The sequence below is a fragment of the Cydia strobilella genome, chromosome 25 (assembly GCF_947568885.1).
Source record: "Cydia strobilella chromosome 25, ilCydStro3.1, whole genome shotgun sequence".
Classification (NCBI taxonomy): Eukaryota; Metazoa; Arthropoda; class Insecta; order Lepidoptera; family Tortricidae; genus Cydia; species Cydia strobilella.
Window position 1 is genome coordinate 4547536 of NC_086065.1, and position 15169 is coordinate 4562704.

Here is a 15169-nt window from a genome sequence, read left to right on the forward strand (position 1 = left end):
TGAAATCGATAAGGTGAAAAATGAGAGCGCCTGCAAAAAAAATAGCAATGCAAAATGTGTAAAACTTGGAAACCGCAAATAAAATGGCTCAATTGAATACGAAGGTACAAAATTTGGTTTTTATAGAATCCTTCAATAATCGCAGGATCATTGCGTAATAAAGTATTGCGCCATTCAGACTGTCAGAATGGAGGGTGTAATGGTTTTTGGTAATAACTTTAAGTACCGGGAGGTACACTTTTTTCTAATGGAGGTACTAAATAGTACAAATTAGGTACAAAAATATGGTATGCCGCCATCGTGACTCACAAAACAGGAGTGTCCTGTTAAATGGCTTTACTGAACCCTAAAAAAGAGCAAGGCCAAAAACAACCAACCAGAGACAAAACCCGATTTCTGCACAGTACCTAATAAAACCATTAAAGGTTCTTACAACGCCCAGATCTTAGCAAAGATAGCTAATGGTACTTTTGAACCGGTATTTTGCTAGTACATTAATGCTATATTTGTCTGCGGTGTCAGCATGGTTGCATTTTTATCACCTGTCACTATGCCTGTCACTTTCGCACTTACATACTTGTTAGAACGTGACAGGCATGGTGACAGGCGATAAAAATGCTACCGTGCTAAGCCCGCTGGGGTGAAAAGACTTATATCTAAAGCTTATTATACCACACAAGACTACATGAATGATAAAACAACGTGGGATTAATTTTGATTCGATACGATTAATTATTTAGTAGGTATATTTGATTATAATGAGGAAATTGATAATACATTAGATGTACTTCTTTTGTTGTTTTTTTTTTGACATTTAGATTTCTTCTAGTAACATTTTAGACTAGTATTTATTGTTACCTAAATAAGCATAATGATTTTGTAGCTGTTGGTATTCAAAATATTTAGATCAGTACGGTTTCACTCACTATTATTTTTAGTCGCTTTTGGCGACATGTTTCGGATTCTTTGGGAATCCTTCCTCAGGCACGAGTGTCTGCGGCGGTTGTACGTCGTACACGCACAACCGCACCCGCAACGCGTAGGCGATCAAAGTGATAAAGATATTGGCTAAATAAATATTGAAGAAATATGGAAATGGAAACAAGTTGTCAAGTGGTTGTTTCACATAGGTACAATAACTAAGACAAACGAATAAAACCTCCAAATACTTTTGACATTGACTGTACGCATAGTTCTAGTAAATTGCGAGATAAATACGAACACACAAATACACTAAATAGGTATAAATTGCATAGAAACTTCAATCATATTTCCATGAATTAAAGTTCATTTTAACTCGCAAACTCAGTTTGTACTGCTCTAAATTTAAAACGACGAAATTGAGGGCCTACAACAAACATCAAAGTTAGCAAATTGCGGGCATATTTCTCTTTTACTCCAATTAAGGCGTGATTAGAGTGACAGAGAAAGATGCCCGCTTCTCGGTAGGCCCTCGAGATATTTCCCTTTTGCAAAAACGGGAAAGTGCAGTTGTTCGTATTAATATTCCAGAGGAATTTGACCTTTATGGTAATGCGGTAAAGAACTAATTGCGGGTGTAGGCTGCATCTAGACTGCCTTGATGAGGGCGTAGGCTTTTGTACAAGCGGACACACGGGCGGAAAGCGTAGTGAATAAAATTAAGTCTGTCAACTGTCAAATGCGTCATCAAAAGGTGTTGCTTGTGCAGGTTTTCGGTTTGCTCCTTGTGCCATGCTTGATAAATGCTGTGTAACTTCACTTCACAACAAATCTGCCGCAAGTATCACTTTCTATATAAATATTTAAATAACAAATTCTTCCGCCTTTTCAATTAACCGCACCAAATCAAAAGTCAACCACACAACTTTCTTCTGTCTTTTCCCATCAAATTCAAATTTCTGTTCTTTTTTTCTGCGTTTTGTGCGCATGCCCCGAAAGAAATAGATATACTTATAATAAAAGGTGAGAATTAAATGACTTCCGAACATAATGGTATTAAAAACTAAACAACAAATAGATATAGCTCAATAAATGTTAGTGGTTTAAAAAAAGTGCCAACTAAAATATACGCAAAATTAAACAGGTTGAAAAAATGGCACATTTAGACGTTAAAATACATTTGTGTATATTATAAAAATAACGTATTGATTTTATAAAAATAAACATAGAAAAATTTTGAGATCTGTTTTTCTGGACCTACATCTATAGTGGCGTCAACTGGTGAGCACAAAAACGCTAGCCCTCATTATATTAAAAATCGTGGTTTTTTGTGGCCTAACCCCTCGAGCGGGAAAGCAATATTTTAAATTTTCGCGCCGTGCGGCGCGCAGCCGCAATGCGGCGTGTTTTCCATATTCAAAATGGCGGCCCACCGCACGCGCGGTTGTCAGAGAGCGTCCCATTCGAGGTAGCTTGCCGCCCGAGGGGATATGCTAATTGTCACGATTTTTACTCATTATTATTTACAACGACGGGACTTAATCAACATCGGGGAAACGAAACGTACCATTGCGGAGCGAGTTAAGGAACATATCGCAGCTGTCAAGAACCGTCAGGTGAACAAGTCTGCTGTTGCTGAGCATTTACTAGAGTCAGGGCCAAACCACTGGATTGAGCTTCACAACCCTAGAATACTTTCTACAGATCGTGGGTTTTATAGTAGAAAAATCCGTGAAGCCATTGAAATCAAGAAACATAGAAATTTCAATCGAGACGAAGGTTTTAAGATCTCATCCACATGGAACCCAGTCATTAGTAAGTGTAAGCGAAACCAAATATCGAAAGTTGAAAAATCGAATATTGTGAGTGTTGTGTGTCGACCCGGTAACATCCCTAGTGCGCAAAACGTTCAAGTTAATAAACAAGACCAAGTGCGGGTAGTTCGAAAAACTCGCGCGCCTAGAAGATGTTGATGTCAACTTTAGCCAGTCTTCTCCGAGACCACGGGGACAACGCCGTCCTCGAAACGTCGGAGGTAAATTTAATACTTATTTTACGCGATTAAGTCCCGTCGTTGTAAATAATAATATGCTAATTGTGATAGTTTGTGCAAAGGTAAGTGTTTTTTTTATTTGTTTGTCATTCATTACGACCGTATGTGCGCAGACGGCTGCAAATGTAGATCGCCTTGAGTCTGCATGAATAAATGTAATAATAGTATAATAGATAATTGAGTTAATCTCACCCGATAAATGCTCGTGGTTAGCGATTTTAATTGCATACATTACGAACACTTGATTTGAACGTTTTATTTGAAAAACCGGACAAGTGCGAGTCGGACTCGCCCACCGAGGGTTCCGTACTTTTTAGTATTTGTTGTTATAGCGGCAACAGAAATACATCATCTGTGAAAATTTCAACTGTCTAGCTATGACGGTTCATGAGATACAGCCTAGTGACAGACAGACAGACGGACAGACAGACGGACAGCGGAGTCTTAGTAATAGGGTCCCGTTTTTACCCTTTCGGTACGGAACCCTAAAAAACCTGTTCTCTAGGTAACACGAGCTAGTAGTAGTAACAGTATGTACATAGTTTAAGATCAGTAATAGAAACAGGTACAGTCGCCATCAGATATATCGGAGCGTCCAAGGCGCTCACAAATATCTGAACACGCCTCTATTGTCAAGGCGTTAGAGTGCGTGTTCAGATATTGTGAGCACCTCGGCCGCTCCGATATATCTGATGGCGACTGTACACTGTTTTTTTTTATAGTTCTAAGCTCAAATAAGTTTTTCTATAACAGTCTATGTGACTGCTGCATTATGAAAGGCATTAAAGTACAAGGGTGGGTTCAAAAACATCACACGCCGGTTTTAATGCCTATTTAATGATGTACAGTCGAGTTCATAAATATGTATACATTTTTTCACCTTATTGCAATGGATTAAGGTGAAGAAATGTACACATATTTATGAACTCGACTGTACAATTACATACACCGATTTATGTACACACATTATAAGCTCTCTATGATGTGTTCAGGAACCGCATGTTACGACACCCATTGCGGCATTTGACCACACACAATAAAACGTCATCCCAAGTATCCCGACAGGTACTGGAAATGAGGTCAAATGAAATTCCTTTATTTTTCAGAGGTTTTCGAAATTTAAATGACAAAATAGCGGCTTCGGTTTTCGAATATCCCACGACCGCCAATTACATGGCCGCAGGCGGGTGCAACACATTTTGCTTAACGAAATTAGACTTTATTGTCATAGCAATAAGGATGATGAAAAGTGAAAATTACGTTATTGACCGGCGGGTTATAATGAAATTCCATACAACATTATAACCCGGCTAAAGCCAAGGGATATAATGTCTTGCTTTCGGTGAGGTTTATATGATATATAATCCGGCTTTGTCGAGCATGTGGTGTGAAAATAACATTATCTCTGATAAGAAAGTCGTAACAAAACAGTTTATCTTTGTGCTGACTGGTGTATAATAAACTTTTTATTATTTTCGCTGCCGAATTGAAACACGAACCAAAACTGTGTGCCGTTTAGTATCTTGCTGCGAGGTAACTTTTATTCAAAGTCTCGAAATTTCCCGATTTCCCGGGATTCATTTGAAACCTTTCCCCACCGACTTTGAACCTAACCTCGCTACGCTAATATGATTATTAGTAATAGGAATTTTGTGTATTTGAAACACACTCCATTGCGTTTACAGAATAGAATAATAACAATTTTATCTTTATCGAATTTTAAACATCTTGTAGCGGTATCTCGCTACCCGCTCCGCTCCGCTTATGGCGCTTGGACTGTTCGGGTAGACGCGCGGACACAAAGGAGCAGCGCATGCGCATACGTCACGCGCAGCGCGCCGCGCATCACCCCACTGCGTCGGCGCCTACTCACTCGCTCTCGGCCCGCGTTCGCATGCACCCGCGCACTTGTTTTGTATACCTGCCGCTTACGCATATTTTAAGTTGTAACGTTTTCTTATTAGTTTTTTATGATTATAATTTAAAGTTGAAGTTACTCTTATTATTTATCGCTTCGACGCTATCGCCTGCTTCGCACAAACGAAGGCTTACGTGTAGTGACCTACCCAGTTACTACAATCTCGTGAAACCGTCACACATCACACAGCGCGTGAACATGTCACGCGAGTGACTAAAAATACATGAGTAAGACCGCTAAGTAGTAGTAGTAGTAGTAAATCACTTTATTGTACAAAACAAAAATTGTTAACATGAAATTCATATAAATTTAGGTACAAAGGCCAGCTTATCCCTATAAGGGATTTCTTCCAGCTAACCTTAGAGTAAACGAGTGGAAAATTCGAATTAGATAGATAGACAAACTTACAGAACGTACAATAATATTTAAAAAGGAAAACTACAATATTAACGTCTACGAATAACTAAAATACATCAATAGCTAAGTTATTTAAGTTAATATGTCTGACGATAGTTTAAATTCGATCTCGTGAAATAATGGAGCCCTCACGGACGGCGCCGTAAGCGCAGTCTATGTGTTTTATCAGTAGTAATAGCATCATATAGCTCATCATCTTAGCTTTATATTCAACTTAAACATGAAGTTGTCACGATTGCTATTTATATGGCAATTTTTTTGACAGCGCATACGAAGGTTAACTTTACATGAAGAGGGCTGTTCCCGTATGACAGTGAAAGTAAACTGATAGAGTTGTGCCGTTCTCAAGAATTTTCACCGTTTACTGGGGAACAGGGAATGTTCTCAAACAAGACCCAAACAAGAACATTCCCCATACAAAACCGAGAATGTTCTCGAGAGCGGCTTTAAGAGGCCGGTGTCGATTTTAGTCGCAAAAATGTAAAATTGATAGATTTAGTCGGTGAAACTGTACACCTTTTGTTACCTAATTGAAATAACAAGTACTGGTTTCTATTAGCACGTCTTCTTATCTTACCTTTTATCAGATCATTTTTTTTTAAACAGACTCACTAAATTAGTAATGTTGGCTTTTCTGATGGACGTTTAGGTAAACGCGCATAAAGCACTGATTTTGTCGCTCTTATTTGTAAATTTTGTAAAGTTTGGACGGCTAAACATGGTAATTTTGTATTACACATATCCTGTACTTGACGTTTATCAGACTACATTTTTATTATTATGACTTTGAAGTAGTGTAAATGAAAGTTAGACGAAATCAATTTTCTCCAGAAATTACTTCAAAACAAGTGACAATTTCTCTGAAAACCGACTTAATTTCAACATAATTTTGATACTTAAACAATCTACAACATTTGCTGAAACTATTCTTATACATCAATTTGTATAATTTACCACCATAAATTTTCTATTTCTAAACTAAATCTATTAATTTTAAATATTTGCTCCAAAATCGACTACGGCCCCTTAAGCCATAGTAATTAAGTTAGATTTAAGTTATATTGCAGTGCCCTACAGGGTTTCATAGCTGAACCAATAAAATGTACCAACTTGTATACCTATGACAGCAATAAACACACTGATTACTGATTACTTATTGCACTAGATGACGCTTCGTGTTTCTATGAGTATATTTTAACAATGATAAAGCCAGTCCCACACGGTGCACAGAAATACCTGTAAATCTTACCTTTATTGTCCATATGGCCCTTCAGCTGCTCCGCCTTAGCCTGCAGCTTGGTCTGCACCGTCTCCGCGCCCTCCTTCATCTTGGCCAGGATACCTAGAAAAAACATATGGTTAACCTAACCCACAACCCAAAGCGTAAGCAATTTAAAAACCCGGCCAAGTGCGAGTCGGACTCGCGCACCGAGGATTCTGTACTTTTTAGTATTTGTTGTTATAGCGGCAACAGAAATACATCATCTGTGAAAATTTCAACTGTCTAGCTGTCACGGTTTATGAGATACAGCCTGAGGACAGACAGATAGACGGACAGACGGACAGACGGACAGATGGACAGACGGATAGACGGACAGTGGAGTCTTTGTAATAGGGTCCCGTTTTTACCCTTTGGGTACGGAACCCTAATTAGCTCCATGCATGAATTTATTTTTATTTTTGGATTCATAATTTATATCGTTGGAACACCGGAAATGATAAAAATACTTTTGTAAACCTTAACATTATTTAAAAAAAAAAAAAAAATTTTTTGAGCGGTTGAAACGCTCATAATTTTTGGCGCGAATTCGACAGAGCGTGATGACGTCACACGTTGGGCGGCCCAACTGACGTTTGCTACTAATGACACTAATCTGTCGAACGCGTGACGTCACGTGGCGTTTCGAGCGTTTCGCTCACTAGCTTTTCGCGGGCAAATTTTTGTACTTTTTATTTATAATTTTAAGTAATTAAATGGTAATTTAAAAACGGAAATGCATTTGTAACATGATATAACGGTAACAAACATCCGAATAAAACATATTTCGTTCAAATATAAACTTCATGCATGAGGCTAATTAGGGGATCAATGGCTTTGTCCATAGTGGAGGGAATAAAATATGAACATTGGACCTACAGTACCGGCCAATAATATTTCACCTTTGTGTGTTTTTGTATGAACTTGTATAAACAATATAGGTTAGTTTGTAGTTAGATTGCATATTTTACTAGTCATTTCATACAAACACATATATGTGGCTTTCCATAACAGAAGGGTCCTTATGCTTAAAGTGCAATAAGGTTTTATCTGAAATTCCAACAGAAATTCTGATAGAAAGATTGCACATGAAGCATAAGGACCCTTCTCAGATGGAAAGCCACATATAATATTGGCCGGTACTGTAAGTATACTTCTAGCTTGGAATGACGCGGCAAATATATGAACTTTTGTGAACTTTGTACTGTTTGACATCTGCCAAATAATTTATGAGCTGTCAAATGTGAAGCCATTTGGGTATGTCAACAGGAGAGACATGAAAATAATTGTTGTGTATGACCCAGATGGGACTGACCCAGTATTTTCGGTCATAATATTACTTAGGGTGGTATCCCACCTGTCCAATTTCTTTGTCAGGTCAAAAAAAAATGTGGAATGCCAACCTTACATGACGTTTTCAACCAAAAGGTACCACATTGTCATTTGTCAATAAGGTTGATTTCGAATTGAAGCTATATGGAAATAGCGCCTTATTGACAACCGACAATAAGTACCCTTTTGGTTGAAAATGGCACATATAGGTATACTTAGGTGTACTTGCTAGGCTTACAAAAACCGGCCAAGTGCGAGTCGGACTCGCGCACGAAGGGTTCCGCACCATTACGAAAAAAAACAGCAAAAAAATCACGTTTGTTGTATGGGAGCCCCATTTAAATATTTATATTATTCTGTTTTTAGTATTTGTTGTTATAGCGGCAACAGAAATACATCATCTGTGAAAATTTCAACTGTCTAGCTATCACGGTTCATGAGATACAGCCTGGTGACAGACGGACGGACAGCGGAGTCTTAGTAATAGGGTCCCGTTTTTACCCTTTGGGTACGGAACCCTAAAAAGTAGTAAAAGTCTTACACAAATACGTAAATATACTTTACCATGTTTGTCTTTCTCTTTCAATATCCTCTCCATATCGCCGGCCTTGTCTTTCACGCGGCCGAAGAAATCTATCCATTTCAGTCAGCGTGAAATATACAATGTCATTTTATAGGATTTGAATTTATAGATTGCTCCCCAGGTAGCATTTATACGTCATTATGATGTCACTGACGTCATTATGACTTCATAATGACGTCGCTGACGTCACTTTACTACCTTCAATTGCTTATAAAAATACAAACAGTATTCAAAATTCGACTTGCACCGACAGAGATGCAAAATTACACTTCTTTCTAGGAAAGGTAGTGCTATGGTTATCTTATCTTATAATTTCGGGGGCCCTTGCGGATACACTTCGACCCATAGGGATCTTTTGTGCAGTTACCCCCCTAGGAAAGTTCCGTCCGCTACTCAAGAGCTTTCCCCACCATCTCCATATGCCGGATGATGGACCGTATGGGTAGTGCTATGGTTAATATGTCACTTTGCAGAGAAGTTGTATCGTCAGGTGTACATTAAGTACCGTCAACCGAGGTGAATAGGGATGGCTGGGGTGAATAGGGACGAAACTTAAAATGTGTCTTACCTGAGAATTTCTTGAAAAATACCCACACAAATTGTATTATTCGATTGAAAATAATCGTAGGTTTTGATACAATTTGTGTAGATATTTTTAAAGAAATTATTAGGTAAATCTCCTTTTAAGTACAATACAAATACTCTTTACAGTACATATGGTGCTACTTTCTCGCACTAGTGCGTAAAGTGCACTTTTTGTGCATATGTCGAAAGTTTAAAGAGCCATATGTACTGTAAAACGTTGTACGATACACGATACGATACGACACGAGTTGCGAATAGGTAATTCGCAACTCGTGTCGATTTAAAACACTCCCTGCGGTCGTGTTTTAATTTATCGCCACTCGTTTCGAATTTCCTCTTTTCCGCACTTGTATCGTATAAAAGCGTTGTTCCAGACACCTTTTATTGATAAAAAAAACTTACCGGATATCCTTTTGGTGGCGTCAGGACTCGCAGACTGCGTGAGAGCAGCCATTGTCATGTATTCGCTGGTGATGAGACCGGCAGCCTGGCAAAAAAGAATATACGTGACGTTTTCAATCAAAAGGTACCACTGTCGCTTACCGTAAAGACGAAATCTGCTTGTATCTTTATACAAATAACCTGTCAGAGCATCCTTATGGCAAGCGACAATGTGGTACCCTTTGATTGAGAACGTCACATACAGTACAGATGTAGTGAATAAACGTCGTATTTTCACGGAAACGCACGAACTTGTTGTGCTATTTCAGTCTCAATACAAAAAGTACTGAGGTTAACTGAAATAGCATGACAAATACGAAAGTTTCCGAGAAAATACGATGGCAAATGACTGTTCACTACATCTGTATTAATTGTTTAAGGCCGTTCCATTGGTTTGCCGCTGTCTCTGTCACATTTCGCAAGAAAGAACGGGAAAGATCATGCGCGCCAAGTGTCAATTTTAATCGAATTTTGTCGATTTTTATTTATTTTAAAAGCTATGAAATTATTATTTAAGTTAAGATTGTTTTTTCTTCTTTTTTTGTTTATAGTATCACATAATAAATAACCGAGTAAAGTTGGATTAAAAGTCCGAGTTAGAGGTTACTTTGGGAATTAATTGTATCGAGCGAAGTGTCATAATTCGTGTATCGGAAGCTATGATATTAACGATAATATAGTCAACAACTACATATATTTTTTCCACGTCTACGAATATCAACGCCACTTAGAAAAACAGGATCATATAAGGAGATTTTTCGCCTTCTGGCTCAGGGAACCGCCTTAAAGAAAAGTTGACTAGATCAAGTTTTTACATTCACATTTAAATCTTAATTAAAATGAGTGTGTTTAAGAGCAAATATGCTACGGAAATAATACAGATTAGCATAAGATTCATTCTGTTAATTTTTACGTCAATTAGTTAGTGTGTAAAAATATTTTCTATGAGTAATGTTAATATCTAGAGGAAAATGAGGACTACGTTTGTATAGAACCGGTCGTTCCCTTTCCTCTTAAAATGCTTACCTCTAAAGTCCCAGGGCTCATGCAAGAATACTCCTCGCTCAGCAACTCGACGATGAGTCCTTCGATGTCGAAGAAGAGGATATGGCTCTCCGGATCTAGGACAAAGTCACAGAATAAGTAATAGTTTTATCATACATAAGTAATAGTATTAACATACGATTCGAATTACCTCGCCCCGCGACAGCAGATTGACGGCCGTTTGCCGGCCGCTCAGTACTGTTTTTAAGCAACTTACTCACACAATGATGCATGACGCGTGTACAGACGGTTCACACATAGAAAAGCAAGTGATTTTTGATGTATAGCGTGTCCGCCCTGTGACAAAGTATACAAAAACGTACCTGTGTCGAAACTATTATTTTGAAATTTGATTTAAAAAGTTTCGCAAAATCTCAAAATTTTGCTAACACGAATGAATTTCGGATTTGTTTCATAATTTGGTTTTTCTCAGAATCACGTAACTTTTCAAGATTGCCATAAAACAAACCTAACCTAAAGGATAACCAGCCGGGCTAGCACATGATTGGCGCGAGAGTATCTGGCGAGATAGACTACCCATCTCCCTTTAATACATACAGTTAGTAAAAGACGGGTAGTCTATCTCGCGGCGAGATACTGTCGTGTCAATCATGTGCTCGGCCTACTGAGGAAAATCCTGAAAAGTTAACGGTTTCAGAATTATGACTAATGATAATATGACAATCATTACATTATGACTTTCAATAATTATGTCAAACAAAGGGACCCCGGTTGGAAAACACTGCCCAATTGTAATGACATATTTTGACGACCGGTCTGGCCTAGTGGGTAGTGACCTGGCTTCGCAGGCAGATGGTCCTGGGTTCGAATCCCGGTAAGGACATTTATTTGTGTGATGAGCACAGATATTTGTTCCCGAGTCATGGGTGTTTTCTATGTATTTAAGTATTTATATATTATATATTATATATATCGTAAGGAGATGGCGGGACGACTTAGACGCATTTTATCCAAATTGGCGGGACACTACAAACGACAGGGTCGAGTGGAGGAAACGAGGGGAGGCCTTTGCCCAGCAGTGGGACACTAAATTAGGCTAGTAAAAAAAAAAATATATATCGTTGTCTTAGTACCTGTTTAGGAATATGTTCTTTCATATAGCAACATTGTATGTCAAATTTACATTCTTTTCATTCTACCGGATATCCGTCATTCAAACCCCATTCAGTCACCTTTAGATAAAAACTTCACTTCGACAATTACCATAATGGCCGCCTGAACGCGCCTCCTCGTTGAATTCATTTAAATTAAAGATATCAGCTGTTTCTGCCTTAAGCATTCCATATTTTCATAAGTGGACAGTGACAGACATAAACTGAGAGAAAGAAAAGAAGAACACAAAAGAAGAAAGAAGAAAGCGGGCCCGTCAACGCGGGATTATCAGGTTATTTTCTCTCACGACAAGGTACTGTCTCTTAAAACCCTAATTTTCGAGCCCATTTTACATTCTGTTCCTAACATAAAATTTGGTCCATTCGAGCCACGGATTCTTTAACATTCATTTAGTAGAACCGGACATTTTCATTTCGTGCGGTCGGCCATTTATTGTCAAGTCATTTTTCTGCAAGTTTGCATATTTGTCGTAACTAATTTCTAAGTAAGTTACTGCCTGTACACGGTACATTTATTTCTGCAAGATTGCATTTGTCGTACTTTAAAGTCTTAAAGTAATTGTCTATCCTCGTTACGTGGATATTTTGTTGAAAGTGACTGCATGTGTTGCATTATTCTTACGGAAGTAATTTAGTAATTTGTCTACGTGTAACGTATTAACGTATATCATAGTTTGTCTTAAACGTTAAAGAAATACTTATACGTTTTTATACGTTTAATTGTCCGCTTTGCATTTTGTTAGTTACGTTTTACAAATTTGAAGGTGGGTTCACAATCATTCGTTTCGTCAGTGTTGGTAGCAAGATAAGGCTGGTTTACACGCTCACAATCTGTGGGGCGTTTTTAAAATCGTTCATAGTCCGTACGTTTGTCGTACAGTGCAAACGCACCTTAATTTTATTCTATGCTCGTCAACGAAGTGAAGTCGTTCGAGAACTGTCACTTCAGTCTGTATCGCGTTTCATTTTGAGGTTATTCGCAAAACAAAGCCGCAGCTTTGTTTTTGTGTAGTTTGTTAGTTTTTGAAGAAAAATGAGTGCAGATATTCGGTACAAATTGGCCAAGACACAAATAGATATTTTATACAATTCAGCGCAGAGCGCAAACGAGAATAAAACGAGGTTGGTGGAATTTCGGACCCGATACAGTGATATAACTCCAATTAAGAACGACTTTAAAGAAAGTTATGTTGCTGTGGAGGCGGGGAAACGTGCCGGTTTCGACGCAGAGAAACACCAGCTGGAATTCTTGGAATATGACTCAAAATTGAACAGTGTAAGTGTTATTTATACTCAATTATGCCCGGCAGATCCCCCATCGTCGTCGAATTTAGGTAATACACAATGTTACACGCCGGAAATTCCACTGCCACGTATTTCACTTCCGTCATTTACAGGAGATGTCACCAAGTGGACTAATTTCATAAATATTTTCAAAAGTATAGTCGACGAAAATGCTACCATAAAACCTGTGAGAAAATTACATTATCTGATATCGTGTTTATCGGGTGAACCCCTAGATTTAGTAAAACATTTGCCGCTCACTGATCCGAACTATGATGTTGCACTGACACTGTTGGAGAATCGATTCTCCAATATACGACTTATTGCCGATATGCATTTGGAGGCGATAATGTCACTCCCTGTTATTGTGAATTTGAAAAATGAACTGCGACCATTCTTAAATACTTTTAATGAACATTTAGCTGCGCTTCAAGCCTTGAAGTTTAAACCTGACGAATGGTCGTTTATACTCCTCCATGTGTTATCAAAAAAGCTGCCTATTGATGTGCGCAGTAAATTTGAATTAAGTTTGACTGGTTCAGATATTCCTAAATATTCTGAACTTATTGCTTTCTTGGAATGTCAATGTAAGGCATTAGAAATGTCTATCGCATTGAAGGCAACTGTTAGCGGGTCAAATAAACAAGCTGTGATGAAACCTCTGCCTAATCGCAATGCCAAAATGGTAATGCATGTCCAAGAAGGCAATAAGGAAATAAATTGTCGCTATTGTAATTTGGATCATTACATGTATATGTGCAATAAATTCAAGACTTTGAATATTGACCAGCGTAGAGATTTTCTGAAATCTAAAAATTTGTGTTTTAACTGTTTTGGTACTCATAAGTATCATGAATGTAGTTCTTTGCATAAATGTAAGTTGTGTCGAGCTAAACACCACACTTTAATCTGTCCGTCTTCGGCAACTGACAGTTGCCCACCTGCGGTTAAGTCTGCTGTTGTCATGGCTGAAGTGATTGAGCCTTCACATCCAGAAGGTGATCCAGAACCTAGTAGCATTACCAGTGTTAATAATGCTACAATGAAGTCCTTTTTGGTAAAGGATACTAAGCCGACTTTGCCAAATGTGGTGTTAGCTACGGCCATGGGTCTTGCTGGGAACGGAGATGGACACTTTCAACCTGTTCGCTTGTTTATAGACCCTGGTGCGGAGGTTTCTATCATCTCAGAGGAGTGTGTTCGAAGACTTCAACTGAAACACAACCATCAACCTGTGGCTATCTACGGAGTAGGGCCCAGTGTGCCTCATCGGTCTCATGGAATGACCACTGTGTTTTTAAAGTCCACGACTTCTGACAAGCCGTTGCTGACTGTTTCGGCTGTCATTTTAAAGTATGCTACTGGCAACCTGCCCAGTGTCTCCCTGTCTGCGGACATAAAGTCAAATTATCAAGGCCTACAGTTGGCTGATAATGAGTTTTTCCTGTCTAAGCCTATAGACATTTTGTTAGGTGGTGATGTCTACAATGACATTTACTGCGGTGAGAAGGTGTGGCCTTCTACTGATGTACCGGCGGCTTACCGAACCATCTTTGGTTGGGTAATAATTGGTAAATCCTTACAGGCTACCAATTCGGTTCCTCATCTGTCATCTCATCATGTGGCATTAGATGATTGTCTGACTAGATTCTGGGAAATTGAACAAATTCCCGAATCTATACTTCCTGATCCCGAGGATCAAATTATTGAGGATCATTTTTTAAATAATGTTTCGCGGGACAATGAAAACCGTTTTATTGTCCGTCTGCCCTTTAAGGGAAATCAAAGTGAGTTGGGTGAGAGTCGTGAATTGGCCACTCGGAGGCTTTTGAGTCTTGAGAGGAGATTTAAAAGAGATCCTATGCTCCGGGCAGAATATAGTAAGGTATTTCAAGAATACCTGGACGAGAATCATATGGAGCCTGTCTTTGACCCTCCGGGTAGTGGAAAATATTACCTTAGCCACCATGCTGTAATAAAAGAGTCTTCATCCACCACAAAGTGTAGGCCAGTTTTCGATGCGTCTATGCCCTCCTCTACGGGCGTGTCTTTGAATAACATTCTGCACGTTGGTCCCAAACTTCAGCGGAACATAGTAGACGTACTTACACGTTTTCGCCTTCAGCCTGTCGCATTCACTTGTGACATCAAGGGTATGTACAGACAGGTACTTGTGCACCCGGACGATCGTGACTATCAA

At 38.7% G+C, this 15169-nt stretch overlaps 1 protein-coding gene across 1 annotated transcript in view; it reads right to left on the reverse strand.

Moving 5' to 3' along the window:
- Window positions 1–15169, reverse strand: part of LOC134752913 (WD repeat-containing protein 7) — a 162002-nt gene that overhangs the window by 107742 nt on the left and 39091 nt on the right. The window contains exons 18-21 of the mRNA XM_063688696.1: window positions 10535–10629; window positions 9470–9554; window positions 8464–8532; window positions 6559–6651 (exon numbers count right to left, since the gene is read on the reverse strand). Of these exons, the coding sequence (XP_063544766.1) occupies window positions 6559–6651; window positions 8464–8532; window positions 9470–9554; window positions 10535–10629 (342 nt within the window). The remainder of the gene's footprint in view (window positions 1–6558; window positions 6652–8463; window positions 8533–9469; window positions 9555–10534; window positions 10630–15169) is intronic.